General features: G+C 36.6%; 1 protein-coding gene across 2 annotated transcripts in view; it reads right to left on the bottom strand.

Annotated features, from left to right (window-relative positions):
- Positions 1-285: 285 nt before the first annotated feature.
- Positions 286-16041, bottom strand: part of LOC122740733 (activity dependent neuroprotector homeobox) — a 34062-nt gene continuing 18306 nt past the window's right edge. For both annotated transcript variants that reach the window (XM_043983348.1, XM_043983347.1), the window contains exons 2-4: positions 11009-11121; positions 8154-8246; positions 286-6361 (exon numbers count right to left, since the gene is read on the bottom strand). In XM_043983348.1, coding sequence (XP_043839283.1) covers positions 3224-6361; positions 8154-8246; positions 11009-11116 — 3339 coding nt within the window. In that variant the 5' untranslated portion in view covers positions 11117-11121 and the 3' untranslated portion in view covers positions 286-3223. The remainder of the gene's footprint in view (positions 6362-8153; positions 8247-11008; positions 11122-16041) is intronic.

Here is a 16041-nt window from a genome sequence, read left to right as displayed (position 1 = left end):
GCTAAATATTTTCAGTGTCAAAGTCTATTAGCTGTGGCCAAGATTTTATGATTCTTGATTTTCAGATGGAGAAAGTGAGGGGCAGGAACGGAGTGGTATGTGCTGACAACAGTCAACAAAGAAGTTTTCATTCATCAAGTAAGATAGGCATTTTTATAGACCTAAGTAGTTCAGAATCCAGTCTTTAAAATTATGTTACAGAATTCCTTCTTTCACATTGGACAACTTTTGAACTATATATGACATAATTATTTCACCCTCTATTCCATGGCTTAACAAGGATAGCACAATTGATTGAATCACATACACCCCCCTTTTCCACACTTCCTTATCCAGAGCTTCCCCATAAAACACCACTGGTCACCAATAATGGGGAAATGACAAAGTTGGTTCAGTTAGTCAAATTTTGAATAAAAAACATGATTATTGTACAGAACAGGTAAATCTGAGCCATTTTCAGACCAGAAATCATCTCAAGAAACTAATATTAAGATCAGCACTTAAAGTTGAGTGAACAAGGTTATAAGGCCTATCTTTTTGCCATACATTTTTTAAAAAGGGTTTGATATAGAAACTTTAATTATAAAGATTTCCTTCCATTTATAAGGGTGGCAGAATGCTATGCCCCTTATTTTATTAAAAAAAACCCCAAAACAAAAAAACAAATAATCAAAGCCAGTCACCATATATTAAGTGATAATGTAAAGTAAGTACCATATAAATCTCAGCTTATTAATTAAAGGTGGGAATGCTAACACAAAGTAAGTATGTTTTATTTTCAAAATGCACACTCCTTAGGCCAACATTTTTGGGACTCCAAAAATCTGGTTCCAGACCCACATTTCTAGTTACTTCCTCTCTTTCTAGCCAAACTGGATTATTAGCTATTACCTGAACTCCACATTCCATCTACAATCTGCGTATTTTGCAAAAACATCATACCTAGAATAGGTTCTTCTTCATTTCCCTTCTCAGACCAACTCCTCTGTGAAGGCTTCCCTGTTCTTCCCTATTGTTCATGCCCTCCCCCCTCAAATTAAGTGTATACTCCAGGACAAAGTTCCTTGAGAACAAGGACCTATTTTTGGGGGTGGGGTGTGTGTGCATCTCCAGAACCTAGGCTTGTCTGAAGGTAATCCACTTTTTTTTGGGTGCAATGTTTTCTCCTCAACTTTTCCTACTTCAATGCCTCCACGTTGCTTTCTTGAAGCCTCTGCCAGAAGACGACAAGTTTTGCATGTCCCTATGTAGCTGGAACAGCCTCCTCTGCAGATCAAGTAATGGACTATGCTCGAGATCCAGCTGAGTTAAAGTTAAAGAGATACTCTTCACCAAATTGACAAAAAATTTTGGTTACAGTTACTGTTGATGATGAAATTATAGGGGGGTTATGAAATACATTGGTGGAGAAAATATCCAAACTGACAATTACGGATCCTTTAAACACTATTTCTCCCTAAACTTTAATAGATAAAATATCTACTTTTAGATTGAGATGCATTTTGGGGGGGACATTGACCAAATAAAAAACTATAAAATCATGGAAATTGCAGTTGGAAACAACATTTAGGTTCTCCTTTATTTTAGAGAGAGGACACTGCTGCCCAGGGAGGTAAGATGACTTGAATTCAGATCACAAGTCAGTTACAGAGCTGAAACTGTAACTTGGCATGTCTTTCCACTACTCCTTGCTGCTTCAAAACAAAACTGTAATTCTAGCTATCCCAAAGTTATGAAATTCACTTAATAACACCGCTCCGCTCCTTCTTTGTATTGAAAGGAAGCATACACCTGAGGGAAGACAGAACACCACTGAACTAAGATTCCGTCTACAAGTTGAGTTATTCCCAACTTGTGCTCATACCCTTTTTTATTAGGGACATTTACACAAAGGTAGCCTTACTGCTTGACAAAAGATGAACTTAAAAACCCAAGGATTTTCATCATAGCAATAAAAGAGTAATAGAAGGATTTGTAATAGGAATCTGTAAATCTGAAAGATTATCAATATCATCTTCCAAAAATGGCAGCCCTTGATTTTCTACAAGGCGCTGATAGTTACACATGCCCATGGTAATTTGGCTCTGTGGACTCCAATGTCACAAAGTACAAATGTACAAAGCACTGTTATTTGTAATAAAGCCAATGTTTACATTAAGCACAATACAGCAATTTATTTAGATGCTTAAAATGAATACAAAGGGAAATAAAGATCACAAAATTATACATACTACAACAGTGTGTCATATATTAGATGGTATAAATGAATACACCATGTTGGTGTGTAACTAAAGATAAAACTAAATATCCAAAATGCAGCAGTCAAGTTTGTTTGCTGCCTCAACACAATACACTTTTATACAGTTCTAAAAGGTGTCAAAATTAGCTGCAAACTTGTTTCTTGCATGTGATTTTAGCTTAAAAGATTTCAGAAAATGGATCTGAAATACCAGTTTGTTGGCTGTAATTTTGAGGATATTCAGAACAAGAAAATTCTATAATACAATAGAGTCCAGATATATTTTTTTTAATGTTGCTGGCCTCTTGTTTGAGATTGTACAAGGTTATGTGCAAAAACTAAGTCTGTCAAAAGTTCATACTATAGCAGGTTCAAGCTTTTGCTAGATAAACTAGATACAGCGTTTATTACACAGCAGGGCAACACTAAAAAAGAGAAACAAATCTATGATGGGTACACAAGAACAATATCATAAGCGTCACTTGAATAGGTCTAAAAGACTGTACAAATATACATATTTTAACTATTCAGAATGAATAAATGAAAAAAAAAATCAATTTTCCCCAGAGTCTACTATACACATTGAACTGGTAGCTCATATGTTGGACCTATACTACCATGTGAATAAAGGTAATGGTTTTAAAAGGACATACAACTGAACATATACAGAGTGAAATAAATGTTGAGAATGCAGATAAAATAAATCTCTGCTTTTCCTCATGTGCATTCCGGAGCCACCAGCATATTGGTTTTTCACATTAATTTACTGTGCTTGCCACAGCAGATTCTAAAGCAAGATTAGCCAACAGTATACTCAGAAATAACCACTGGAATAGGAGTGGCCACATATCAACCACTGAAGTCAGTTGACCTAGCACTCAAAAGGCAGTACCAGTTGAATTAAGCTTAGCAGTCATACTGAAATGCAAAGATCCAACAGTTACAGAATACAGCCTACCACCAATATGTAGGAAACAGGGCAGTTTATGCTTGTTGGCTACTCAGCTCTACACCAGTTAAGCTGCTATGTATTGGTTCTGCAACACTATCAGTCATATTATCAAATTGCTCTCCATCCTCACTGTCAATTGTGCTATTTTGCCACTCCATCTGTGGGTTGGACAAACTTTCCTCATTTTCAGATGCATTTTTCCACTGTGACTGGTCCTTAGACCAAAATTCTTCTACTTTTCCATAGGAACTATTCTTCCATTTCAATTGCTCTTCATCACTTTCTGATGCACCTTTTGTTTCGGCAACTGGTTTACTGCTTCCAGCATCTTCACTCTGGGATGATTCATCAGTCCATGCTCCAGGTTTCATTTCACATGTATTGTCTTCAAAGTCAGAAACCTGTTGAGAACCAGGACCACTTTCACATGGAGAAGTGCCATCTTTCCACTCAACAGGGTCATCTTGATCAACATCACTATCAGAGGCATCATGTATTAGTTTTGTTGGTTCCTCTGCAGAATGTATATCTCCATATTTTGAATCTTCTTCATCTTTTTGGTCTATTTTATCTTCAGATTCTAAAGTGTCCCCAGTAGTTATTTTGGCAATACTTTCTTCTGGGTTCTCCACTATGCTATCATTAGGAATTTTATGTTCAACATCAAAACTTGCATCAAAAGGACTACCACTTCCATTGGATTCTTCTTCTAAATTTTCAAAACCATCTGAGGAACTGTCATCTTCTTTCCCAAGGTTTAACTTTTTGTCAACAGTTTTACTAGCATTGACTCTAGAATTCTTTTCATCATGATTTTCAAACAGCCACTCAGCATCAAAATCCATCTCATGTTTAACTTTGTTTAGTTCTTTCATGTTAAAACCTAGCAACACACCAGGTTTGTACTTTTCACAATCTCTGACACATTTCTTCCTTTTATTACTGAAATGAGAAGCAATGTCACTCTTCCATAACCATAAACTAGCAGCCAATTTTTCAATTTCTCTTCTAGTGGGATAGGGCTGTTTGTTGAAATACTTTGTAAGAAATGTTTTTCTTGCTTCATAAGAATCATCTTCATGACCCTTGGGGTCTAAAGCTAAGACAACCGGCTCTTCAGGTTTCTCTTCAAAGATGGAGGGTGTATCTACCTCATCATCTAGCTTCCTCTTTTTCAGCAAATTAAATTCTATGTTCTCATAAGTACGCTTCACGGGTGCCAGCCCTGGAGATTGATTGAGTCGAGAGGGAGCATTTGTTTTATCTTGGCCATTTTGGGTCTTTCCAACACCTCTGCAGTGAACCAGATGCAGTGTGATTGTTGAGGCTGTCATGTTACTAGTGTATACACCAAGACAATGGATGCATTTGTAGGTGAGCTTTTTCTCAACTGGATGAACCGTTTGAATGACCTGGTGCCTCTCCCGTAAATGATGTGCAAGTGCATCAGAGATGGGTCCTTTCAGGATCGAAAAGCATAGAGGACAAAGTGTTTTACCTACATCTTTTTTATAGGGTACTGCAGCCTGAGGTGAGCTTTTTATAGGGACATCTGCCTTTTCCTGAACTTTTGGCTGTGGCTTTGGGGGGACTGGGGGATTATTCTGGGCATGATAAGCTACAGATTCAGCTGGGGCATCTCTCAGGTTGTACGTGGTTACAAGTAGATGTATGTTAGTGTGACTACCCTGTTGCAATGTCAAATCAAAGCTTAAAGTGGAATCAGTTTTGGGTCCCATTTCTTCATCAACATGAACCATTCGCATATGAGCAGCCATCTTTTCAACATCATTAAAAGTTGAACGGCAATATGGACAAGAGAGACCATGGATTAACATGTGGTTAAGCAAAGTATCAGTGGGCAAATACCGATTACAATATAGACATTTACTAGTGAAATTGTGTATTTTCATTATGTAGTTAGCAACTGCAGGCACCTTCTCTGCCTTATGCTCCTTTTCAAAGTGAACACTGTAGACGTTTTCAGGGAATAGCTCGTTACAAATTGTACAAATTTTCCACTTTTGTGTTGATGAAGTATTGGTTGATGCAGAGGGGCCTGTAGCAGCAGCAGCAGCAGCAGCAGGTTTTGAACCAGACTGACCTAATACTCTAGAGGCTGACTGCGACTGAGAGAGAGAGGATGACTTCAACTGGCTTGATGAAAGAGAAGATGAATTGGCAGACTGAAGCGAGTATCTTGCTGGTGCCTGTGACCTCTGCTCTGAGCCAAGACTGTAAGATCTCCCATTCCCACTCGGCAGTAATTGTTTCATTGACTGAGACTGCTGAGGAATGGAAACGGGTGCATTACCACTTAAACCTAGTCTCACTGACTGACCAACCCCATAACTCTGGGCTACTGATTTGACTCCATAATTATTCTGTTGGAGATGGACATTAGACATCATATTGACTCCTGTAGAATTTAAATTAGGCTTTGGTATAGTGAGTCGATTCACTATCTGCTGTGACGGAAGAGATCGGACATTTCCAGAGGCGAGGGAACCAACTCTTTGTGGGAGTCCCATAGGCTTTTTCTCCTGTGGTTTTGGAGCAATTAGCATCAATGGTTTAGATCTTGGAACCACTACATTGGTATGCCCTATCATTGCTGTCACCTGATAGCCTATACGTTCATGATCTTCAATAACATGTTGTACTAAAGCTTCATAGGATTTCGGCATAAAAAGGCATCGCTTGCAGTGAATACTTCCCTCTTCTCGGGTATTTGAACTTAATGGGACTGCACCATTAAGTGACTTTTCACCTGCCTTTGCTATGTAAGGTGCTGCAACATGCTGAAAATGTTCCCTGTAAATGTGCTTTCTAACTACTTCATACAGAGGGTCTCGGTAAGTGCACTTCTTACAGTAATAAACAGCTTGCTCTACACTGTCAGCCTGCTTAGGTTTAAGGCTATCATGTTTGTTTTTATCTTTAAAAGTGCTGATGCTGCCACTTGGTGCACTGGCATTTGGAGCATGAAATATTTTAATGTGCGTTTCCAAAGTCTTTTTGTCCGCATTGAAAGTACAGTAGGGACAATTAAGGAGAATCCTATTTTCAAAGTCTTCACTATGAACATTCCGGAAGTGACTTTTGTAGGCCGAAAAGAATTTTGAGGAAAATGGACAAGCACTACAGCAAAAGGGTTTTGTCCGATAGTCCTTAAAGAAAGAAAACAAAAGATTAGGATATGGGAATGCTTGACCAAATGACATTTATGAAACAAAAAGAATGTAGAAAAAAACATATTCTAAGGGTTTTCTAGCCTATTCCTTCATCACTTCAATAAAGCCACAAAAAAAATGCTCTTTTAAACTGAAGTTGCAATGTTATGCACTTAAAGCATCCTTAAGCCATAGGAGCTCATGTTGTTTTCCTGGTTCTGCTTATTTCACCCAGTGAAATTTTTAGGTATTCAGAGTTATTTATATTTTTGTGCAACTGAAAATATTCCTTAAATCAAAATTTGGAAGTTTAAAAGCAAAATTTAAAATTAGTTTTCAATTAGCTCCATTTGGTGTTCCATGGCATTAAATCAATGAGTTTAAAAACTAATCAATTTTTCATTGCTATAGTACCATCTTTTAGTAAGTTTGGATGGGAGCAGACTCACATTTCTGAACTTGTTGTTTTCAATCAAACCAGAGGCAAATTAATGGGAGAACAAATGTTTAAATTTTGCAATGAGTTGTGACAAGAAAAAAATAAGAGTGAAATGATCTTCATTTAGTGACCCAAGTAGTAGGGCTACAGATTAGTATATAACACAAATTCTAGCCCTAAATCATTTTAGTGCAATTATAGAATTACAGAAAGATATAAAGAATTGCCCTTTATGATTGACATCATGGAGTATAATTCATAGAAAACTACATCTTCCAAAAAACCCCCAAACCAAACCAAACAAAAACCAAATATCCCCTTTCTCTGATGGAAGGGATATTTCAAGATTCATTGCATATCTCGGAAAAAGTTCTTGAAGAGTTTCCTTTCCTTCAAATCTTTGTTTTTCCTTTCTAAGTAGAAGCACCTTCAGAAGAACTAATGAAGTAATAGCTGCTTGATTCAAATTAAGTAGTTAAATAAAAAGTTCCCACAAACTGTGCTGAGAGCGGTGCTAAAGACAACAGTGCTTCAGAGTGTATTGAAATTAAACAGGAGAGTGAGCCAAACTTTTAGAATTTTCATCCTGAACACTTGTGTAGCTAGCCAGTCTTTTGCTGAGGATAAAACAAAACAAAACAAAACATATGCTTGGGGAAATTTTCTTTCCTTCAGAAATGCACAGCCTATCATGTAATTGGCCCATTATTCTGCCAAAGCTCAGACCTTCCTCTAATGTCAAGATGTATCACTGAGATCATAAATCATGCCCAACAGAGGACATATACCAAATTATGTTAGAATTCTTTTATATTTTAATATCCTTATGTAATTTCAACTCTTGTCTAGATTATTAATATGAAAAATTCAGATAACTATATTGCTGTACCTCAAGGAAGGAGAGCTCAGAGTATATGTTTCTTGCCAATTATGCTATGAAATAACCAGCATCTCAATAATGAGTTATCACTTTAAATTCTCTCTCCATGTTGTTATTGTCATTCCATTTAAACATCTACTTCCTTATATGCTAACACGTAAAGTGAGAGCCACTGAGTAACAGAAACAAGAAAGGGTTATGTAACAGAGAAGGGTCAAAGATCCCCCTTCAAATTTCCAAGAAAAGCAGGGATACCAAACTACAAATAAAATGCTGGTTATATATATATTCTACGCCAAGGGTTTTTTCTATAAACACTTTGGAGCTTGAAACTATCAATGAATGACAAATACTGTATTTTAGTTTATTAAAAAATAAAATTTCCATTCTTCACTGTCTGCATCTGTCTAATGATGAAAATGATGACAAAATCCCTGACTTGGAAAACAGGAAATATGGCTTTACTTTACCTGGTTTTTTGTAAGTGAAGGGTCCCATAATCCTACATCCTCCCATGTAGTGTTTTTCAAATAAAAGTCATTAGGTTCAAACTGTTTAAAATCCTGCAAGAGAGAAACAAAGTGTATAGAAACGATTGCCAATAGTATTACCAGTGGCCAGAGCTTTACAGAGGGCCAACTACTTGTTAAAGGGGCTAGGAAGGTGGACAAGATATCCCTTGTTTTTCAAAAAGCAAGCATATGGGGAAAACTACTGCTTGTATGTCTTAGGTAGAACATTCTATGAAATGCCTAAAAGGCAAACAGTTTCATAAAACATTCTTTAAAAATTTTTTTTACTGGTAGCTTTTATTTTTATGTCACCTTTATTTCTGAATCTCTCTACCTCTCCCACCTTAACCCGTGAGCAATCTTTTTTGAAAAAGTAAAACGCAAGTTCAGTGGCAAAAATCAAAACATTAATTGAGGCTGACAGAGTGTGTAATATTCAAGACATAGTCTCCTTCTTAGCAAAAAGGGGAGGGAGGTGGACTTTATCAACTTTTCTCTGGGACCAAACTTGGTGGTTGACTCTTGATGCAAGGGGTATGTGTGGAGAAGTATCAGAACAGCTATGCTGTCCAACAGAGTTCTAGTCTATGTAAGTTTGTTGACAGAGGAAACCATTTTATCAGCTCTTCTCTAAATGATCAAAATGGATTCTTAAAGTCTGTTTCTCCAAAGTACTTGGATGAAAAACTCCATCTATATCTACATATATGTTTGTGTTTGTATATGTACGCCACATAAAAATCTATCTTATTCATTTTAGAATGAACATTTAAGAGCCTATTATGTTAAAAGTTTTGTGGTGTTGTAGGGATACAAAAATTAAAAAGACAAGGTATTCTATAGGATAGCATAGAAAAAAGTTTACAAATAACCAATCTACAAAGCAACATGTAATAAGTGTTACAGGAGGTACAAATAAAATTCTGGTCATAAGCATTTTGATATTTGCATTCACAATCATTGGACTACCATTGATTCCAGAATCAATTCTATTGATTATGAATACTTTACCCTGTCTACTTCTACCCTCCTCCTCCCAAGGAGATCTATCTGGTTCTTTGTAGATTTAGAGGCTATATTTCTATACTTGGAATATAATAAACATACAATTGCCCATCTGAGAAGCATTAATGTCTATTATTTACATGTTTTCACAAGGTTTCAAGGGAGAAAATCCTTGTTTCCCCTCAAATAATCTAATTTATCACTTCAATTGGGGTTAAGTGACTTGCCCAGGGTCACACAGCTAGTAAGTGTTAAGTGTCTGAGGCCGGATTTGAACTCAGGTACTCCTGAATCCAGGGCCGGTGCTCTATCCACTGCGCCATCTAGCTGCCCCCATATGTTCTTAAATAGTGGTCCTTTACTGCCAACTCACCATTAAAATAATAGAACTGTTAAGACTTGTTTACTACTGTGCTGGGTCAAAGGTCCAATAAATGTTAAAGTTTGGCTTCAATTCCTAGGGGAAAGAGACAACCTACAAATTATAGTGCCTCTAAACCCATACACATCTAATAGTTATGGGAACATGTGTTAGCTGAAGCTAATCAAGACAATGACTGCTAAGATTCTACTTATTTCCATAACATTTCCTGTAGCAGATTCAATTCCCTACTTGAAAATCAATTATCCTTATGCTACAAGGAGATCAAGGCAGAAGGGCCCCATATACACCAACAAATTCATAGTAGTACTTTGCAACAGCAAGAACTAAGTGGGTAAGAATTAAGAAATAAGAATTAAGTGGGTACCCATTAATTAGGGAGGCCTGAACAAATTATATATAGTAAATAATTGAATGGTATATTGTGACATAAGAAAATACCAGTCAAGAGTGATGGTACACATTTGTAATCCCTCCTTCTAGACAGGCTTCTAAGCTGCAGTGGACTAAGCCAATCGGCTGGCACCAATATGATAAATCCCTCAGGTGATAAATTCCACCAGCCTGGAAAGGTTACAGGTGAAAGCTCTCATAATAAGTAGTGACAAACCTCCGTCCTCTAAGCAGAGGGAGTGGCTTGGTCAATGTATTTATCTGTTTATTAAATTAACTCTATTTCTTTGTTAGAAGAATGTGGGTGGTGAAAGGAGTATAGAGTATGGATTTTGGAAAGTGATAGTAATATTTTTAAAAGCATCATAAAACATGTATAAAATTGAACTGTCCATATATTTTAAGGATGTCAGTTACAGTATATCTTAAGGATGTCAATGTCAAAAAAGATCCCACATATACCTATATCTATATATCTATACATGTAAAACTCTTCACAGTAGCAAAAAACTGGAAACAAAAGGGAGAGCTCATCAACTGGAGAATAGCTGAACTGTAGAATATGAGTTTATTCACCATAAAAAAATGAAGTCAGAAAACCAAAGATGATTTGTACAAAGCAGTGCTTTCTTTGCTCTGCTGAATCAAGAGACCAATATACAACGATTACAAAGCATAAATTTTTAAAAAACAACTCTAAAAGGCTGCAGCACTACACTTTACTGCAATAAACAATCTTGGTTTGAGAGAACGAACAGAAGACGATACACATTCTTCTTGTAAAGCAGGAGGACTACAGGTCTGGAATGCTTCATATGTTATCAGATATAGTTGCTTTATCAGTTTTACTTACCTGTTTTTCTTTGTTACAAAGGAGGGTGCAATGCTGGAAGGAGAGGTTATATTAGGAAATGAGTTATTTTTAAAAAGATATCAACAATAATAAAGAATTAAATGCCCTGACAGCTGCCAAAATCACTGTTCTAACCATTTGTATTTCAAAATAAAAGTTGGCACAATATGCAATACTTACTTCTATATGTTCTTTACAGTATTCCAAACCAATGTCACTAAGTATTTTTTTCACAGTTTTCCGGGCTTTTCTTAAACTGCCAAGGTTGTTGACAGGAAGTTGGAACATAGTTTCTATTGGGAAAAATTTTTTTAAAGTTAGTCAAAATGCACACAATTTTCATTACTTGCTGTACCTTATGCTGGAATTATAAACACTATGCAGAACCTGGCAAAAAGGTAGGTGTAGGGGGCAGCTAGATGGTGCAGTGGATAAAGCACCGGCCCTGGATTCAGGAGGACCTGAGTTCAAATCTAGCCTCAGACACTTGACACTAGCTGTGTGACCCTGGGCAAGTCACTTAACCCTCATTGCCCCCCCCCCCCAGGTAGGTGTAGGTAGGATTACTTTTCCAACTAGTTTGTTCTGAATAGACAGTTAGAACAAGTATCCCCCAACCCTTCTAGATTAACAGTTTCATTACAGTTTAAAGTGCCATCACCATGGGAAAATGAAAATTTACTGAGTGAAGCAGACATATTTGAACTATAGTGATTATAAATCCAGTTCTTTCTAAATTTCAGTTTACCTGCTGATTTTGAAAACAAGCAAAAATCCATCTCTGACAAACTCAAAGTCACAAACAAGAAGACCAACTGTTTTAAGTGAAGTGAGAGATTACTCTTTGAAGGATAGCAAAATTTTTGAGAGGCCTAACTTATTTACTAGACAGAGGCAGAATAGACAAAGGAAATTAGTTTTGCTGTCCAGGAAGTCCATGGCATGTTTGTATATTACCCAGGATAGACTCATTTTGGAAGCTAGGCAAAACTGAAGAAATTGTTTTGTCTTTAAAATGGGGATGGGGGGGGGGGAGGAAAGGAAGGGTGAAGGGAGAGATGAAAGAAGAGAGGAGACATGCTAGGATAAGGAGAACCCAGCACCAGAGCAGATGATTCCAAATGCTGGGGTAACACTCCCTAAAAAATATTCTTTTAAACTTAAACCTCCAGCCATGCTTTAATATGTAATGTAGCCAAATACATCTAACACTATAATAGAACTTTTTTCTGTTAAAAAGTTTGAGTTATTTTATAATATAATTCAAACCCAAAATTTTGTTAAGATGTGAGTTTTAACATAAATGGAGATCCAGAAACTTGACTCAAATCATCTGAATCTAAAATGCCTGATAAAGTCCAAACAAAAATCACAGGATTTTGTACTTTAGAAAGGACCTCAGAGATCATCTAGTCCAAACCCTTTATATTATAAATGAGGAAAAGAGGGGCAGCTAGGTGGCACAGTGGATAGAGCACCGGCCCTGGATTCAGGAGGACCTGAGTTCAAATCTGGCCTCAGACACTTGACACTTACTAGCTGTATGACCCTGGGCAAGTCACTTAACCCCAATTGCCTCACCCCCCCCAAAGAAAAAGAGGAAAAGGAGTCCCAAGCTAGTTGAAAACTTGCCAGAAGTCACATGGGAGGTAACTGTCAGCCAAAATTTGAACCCAGGTTCTCTGATTCTAAATTCTTTTGACCGTATCATGAAAATTAAACTAAAATTAGACAATAATGAATAATGTAGAGTCACTTAATCGCCATTTGAAAAAGATAATATATAAAGCCACACATGAATAATAACCATTAAGTTATAATACACTGGGACCTCTTGACTACTTAGTAAGGTTAACACAATTTCTTTAGTATTAGGCCAACTGTAGAAAGAAGACTAAGTCACTTGTGCTGCAAATGTTTTTGTAGTCATTGAATGTGAGCTCAGAACCAACACTATAAAGGTAAATTTTACTCATTTGTTAAACTTTTAACCAAATTAATCTAAGATTAAATGGTCTCCTCTTCAAAAAGATCTTAGCTTGATTTCTCATTAGTCCAAATTAGCCTTGATACTTTTTAGGCACTCTTGGCAAATCAGAGAGGTCTACTTATGGGACATTCCTGAGAAATTTGAAAGTGTAACAGGCTAATTAAAAAGAATATTGATCAATAATCATAAAGCATGGTTGAAATATGAGGGGGAAAAAAGCTACCATCTTTCATCTCTGCTCAATTCAGAAATTTTCTAGACCTATCAAGGCACCAGGATTTGGGCCTGTCCCATGTAAATTTCAATTTACCCCAGAAACTGAAATTTGCTCAAGAAGGACTGCCAGTACTGATTCTGCCTCACAGAGAAATAGTAAACACTTCCAATACGTATCTATTGGCTCTCTTAGAATCAGTACAATAACTGAAACTGACAGTCTAAGCGTAATATTCAAGGAAGCTTTTATAAACCAGTTCATATTCTTTCTCCTGTGAAAATCACCAAGAATCCTAAGTTTTTATCTACTTCAATTAAAGATATTTTAAAGCTTTCCATATTAACTAGTGCTTGGTGCTTAACTGATCAAGTCAGAATTCTGAAAAATTGAGCAGTGTCTTTCAGGATTTGGGATACTGGTTACAGCAAATTTGTATATTTGTAAGCACTGCTACATTGGCCCCAAAACCTTGCCTCTTGAGTTTCTTTAGGTTGAATTAAAAGATGAATAGAAGTGTCATTTTTTTATTGTGAAGTACAGAGGGAAAAAAAATGCAACTCATTATCTCAAACCACACAAGTTAAAGTTTGCATTTTCAGCCTCCTCCACAAATGGATCATTAATGTTCCATTGCTTCTCTTAACTCTATAATATACCTTCTCTTCCTCTGATGGATTTGATTCTTTTGGTGAAAATCAGTTAAAAAGATTGATAGGCAAAGGCTAATTAGTGGTAATTCCAGCCATAATTCACAGGCCCTATATTTCTAGCTTATTGGTTACCTTTCCTCTTAACTCCCACCCTAGTAAAGTACAAAGATTATACTGCCTTGGATTCATTGGTGTCACTTCAGTTTATAGACAATATAATCAAATAATTAGAAATATGTTTATTTACTGTACTTGTCTGCTAATTAGGTAGTTTCCTAAATGTTAATGGACACCAAAGATTATTCAACTAAAATAGAGGGCAAGAGTGGAAGGAGGAAGGAAGTAGGGACATACCACAGTGCTCAGCTCCTTGTATCAATACTAATATTATTTTCTGGAGTAGAGATAGGGGATTGAAAACCTATAGTATGAGAAGCAGTGACAGAATCAACACAAAAGTAATAAAAGTTTTGTCTAAGGAGAGATAATAGGAAGGCCCCAATCAGTACTTTTCTATCCTATGGCAGTGGATTGGGTCTTCCCCAATTTAAAGGAAGACTTTAACAAAGCTTCCACTTAAGTCCTGTTTATTATGCAGTGGAGGTTACCTTAGGTTCTTTAATATTATATTCTGGCACTTTGCTGGCTCTAGCAAGTCATACCAGCTTTAAATAATTCTAAAACGGACTTGGCTTTTCCTGTGACTCTTGAGAATCTGTAGCTAATTATGAAGAGACTCATCACCAGAAGGGAGGCCATTTGGAGACTGATTCCTTTGGTCAAAACAACTCATTTAACTAAGGCAAGAAGGGTTGCAATATCCATACTAATGAAACCAGGGATTTCTGAAGCAGTTAAGAACTTAAAGATAACAAAAGTAAAGTGCTCCCCTCTTCTGGATAGGTGATGGCCCATTTACCTACTACACTGCTCCTACCAATGCAGTTTCACACCTAAGTGACTTCTTTCCAATGTAAATTGGTAAAAGTGAAGCAGCTTTAACTTTGTATTCAGAAGATACACTTGAGTTCTGCTCCATAAACAGATGCTTAACCTTTCCGGGCTTTAGTTTGCTCATCTGTGATACAACGGGGTTAGACTAGATGATTTCTATGATCCCTTCCAACTCTAAAATCCTATGACTATGTGAAGAAATTACAAGGCTGCAAAAGTCTGGCATAGAATCCTCAACAGGGTGTTTAAGATCTCAATCCTTCACTTTCGCTCCTAAACACAAGGGAAGAAGGCATGTGTGTACTCCAAGTAAGGTTTCGAAATTATACACTATTATAGCCCCAACCAGAGGCTTTTTTAAGGTCTCACTGCAATGTAACATAGGAAAATACTTTGCTATCACAAAGAGAAGAATTTTCTGGCATTCAATTGTGTTTGTAAGAAGTAATATTACAATATCCCTTACTACAACCCAGCCTACACCTAGTTCCTACAGCAGTAACATGAATGAAGAAGATGGAACTTTGTTACTAGAGACAGAAATGAACTAGGCATAGGGATATGGCTTTGGCCTGCTTTTGAAGAAACTGTACACTTGAGAAAGCTTCATTTTATTATTCACTCAATCTATTTCATCAATATTTATTAAAAGCTGGAGAAAATACAAAGTTTAGGGAACATATTCATGAAGCTTAGAGTAAAGCCATGGCCTTTTAGGCTCCTCAGCTGCAATTCTCCACAGCAACACTGAGAATGGAACTTTTTCATCATTTGTACTTCAAAAACTTTCTGTACCCTTAGATTGCCTAACCCCCAACAAATAATAAAGTTAAATATACCAAAGCTAAGATTGGCTTTACTATAAAGGAACCTAGATCCCAGCCAGTATCTCTATACCTTGATATGAATCAGACAATAAAATCATCCAAAAGAAAACTGTCACTTAATAAAACACTTCAATGCTTTAGGAAAAAAAAAATTTTAAAAATTTAAATGCAGCTTGTTTATTTCCATTTAAATACACCTAACCTTTCTGAAAATAGGTACATCTAATATACCAGATGATGATTATGATTCAAAATTAACAAATTCTGAATTGATATGAAATTCGTGCTTAAGAACTGATCCTGTCTCCTCCCTATAAAGTTTTTTTTTTTTTTTTAGTGAGGCAATTGGGGTTAAGTGACTTGCCCAGGGTCAGACAGCTAGTAAGTGTTAAGTGTCTGAGGCCGGATTTGAACTCAGGTATTCCTGACTCCAGGGCCGGTGCTCTATCCACTGCGCCACCTAGCTGCCCCCCTATAAAGTTTTATAGACTAGGAACACACCAACTGTTTAGGGCTAAGGTTAAAAATCAGTCTTGATGAAGTTGGCTAACCATTTACTTATAAACCCAGGATAT

This window comes from Dromiciops gliroides, chromosome 2 (genome assembly GCF_019393635.1).
Source record: "Dromiciops gliroides isolate mDroGli1 chromosome 2, mDroGli1.pri, whole genome shotgun sequence".
Taxonomy (NCBI): domain Eukaryota; kingdom Metazoa; phylum Chordata; class Mammalia; order Microbiotheria; family Microbiotheriidae; genus Dromiciops; species Dromiciops gliroides.
This window is presented reverse-complemented; position numbering and strand designations above follow the sequence as displayed.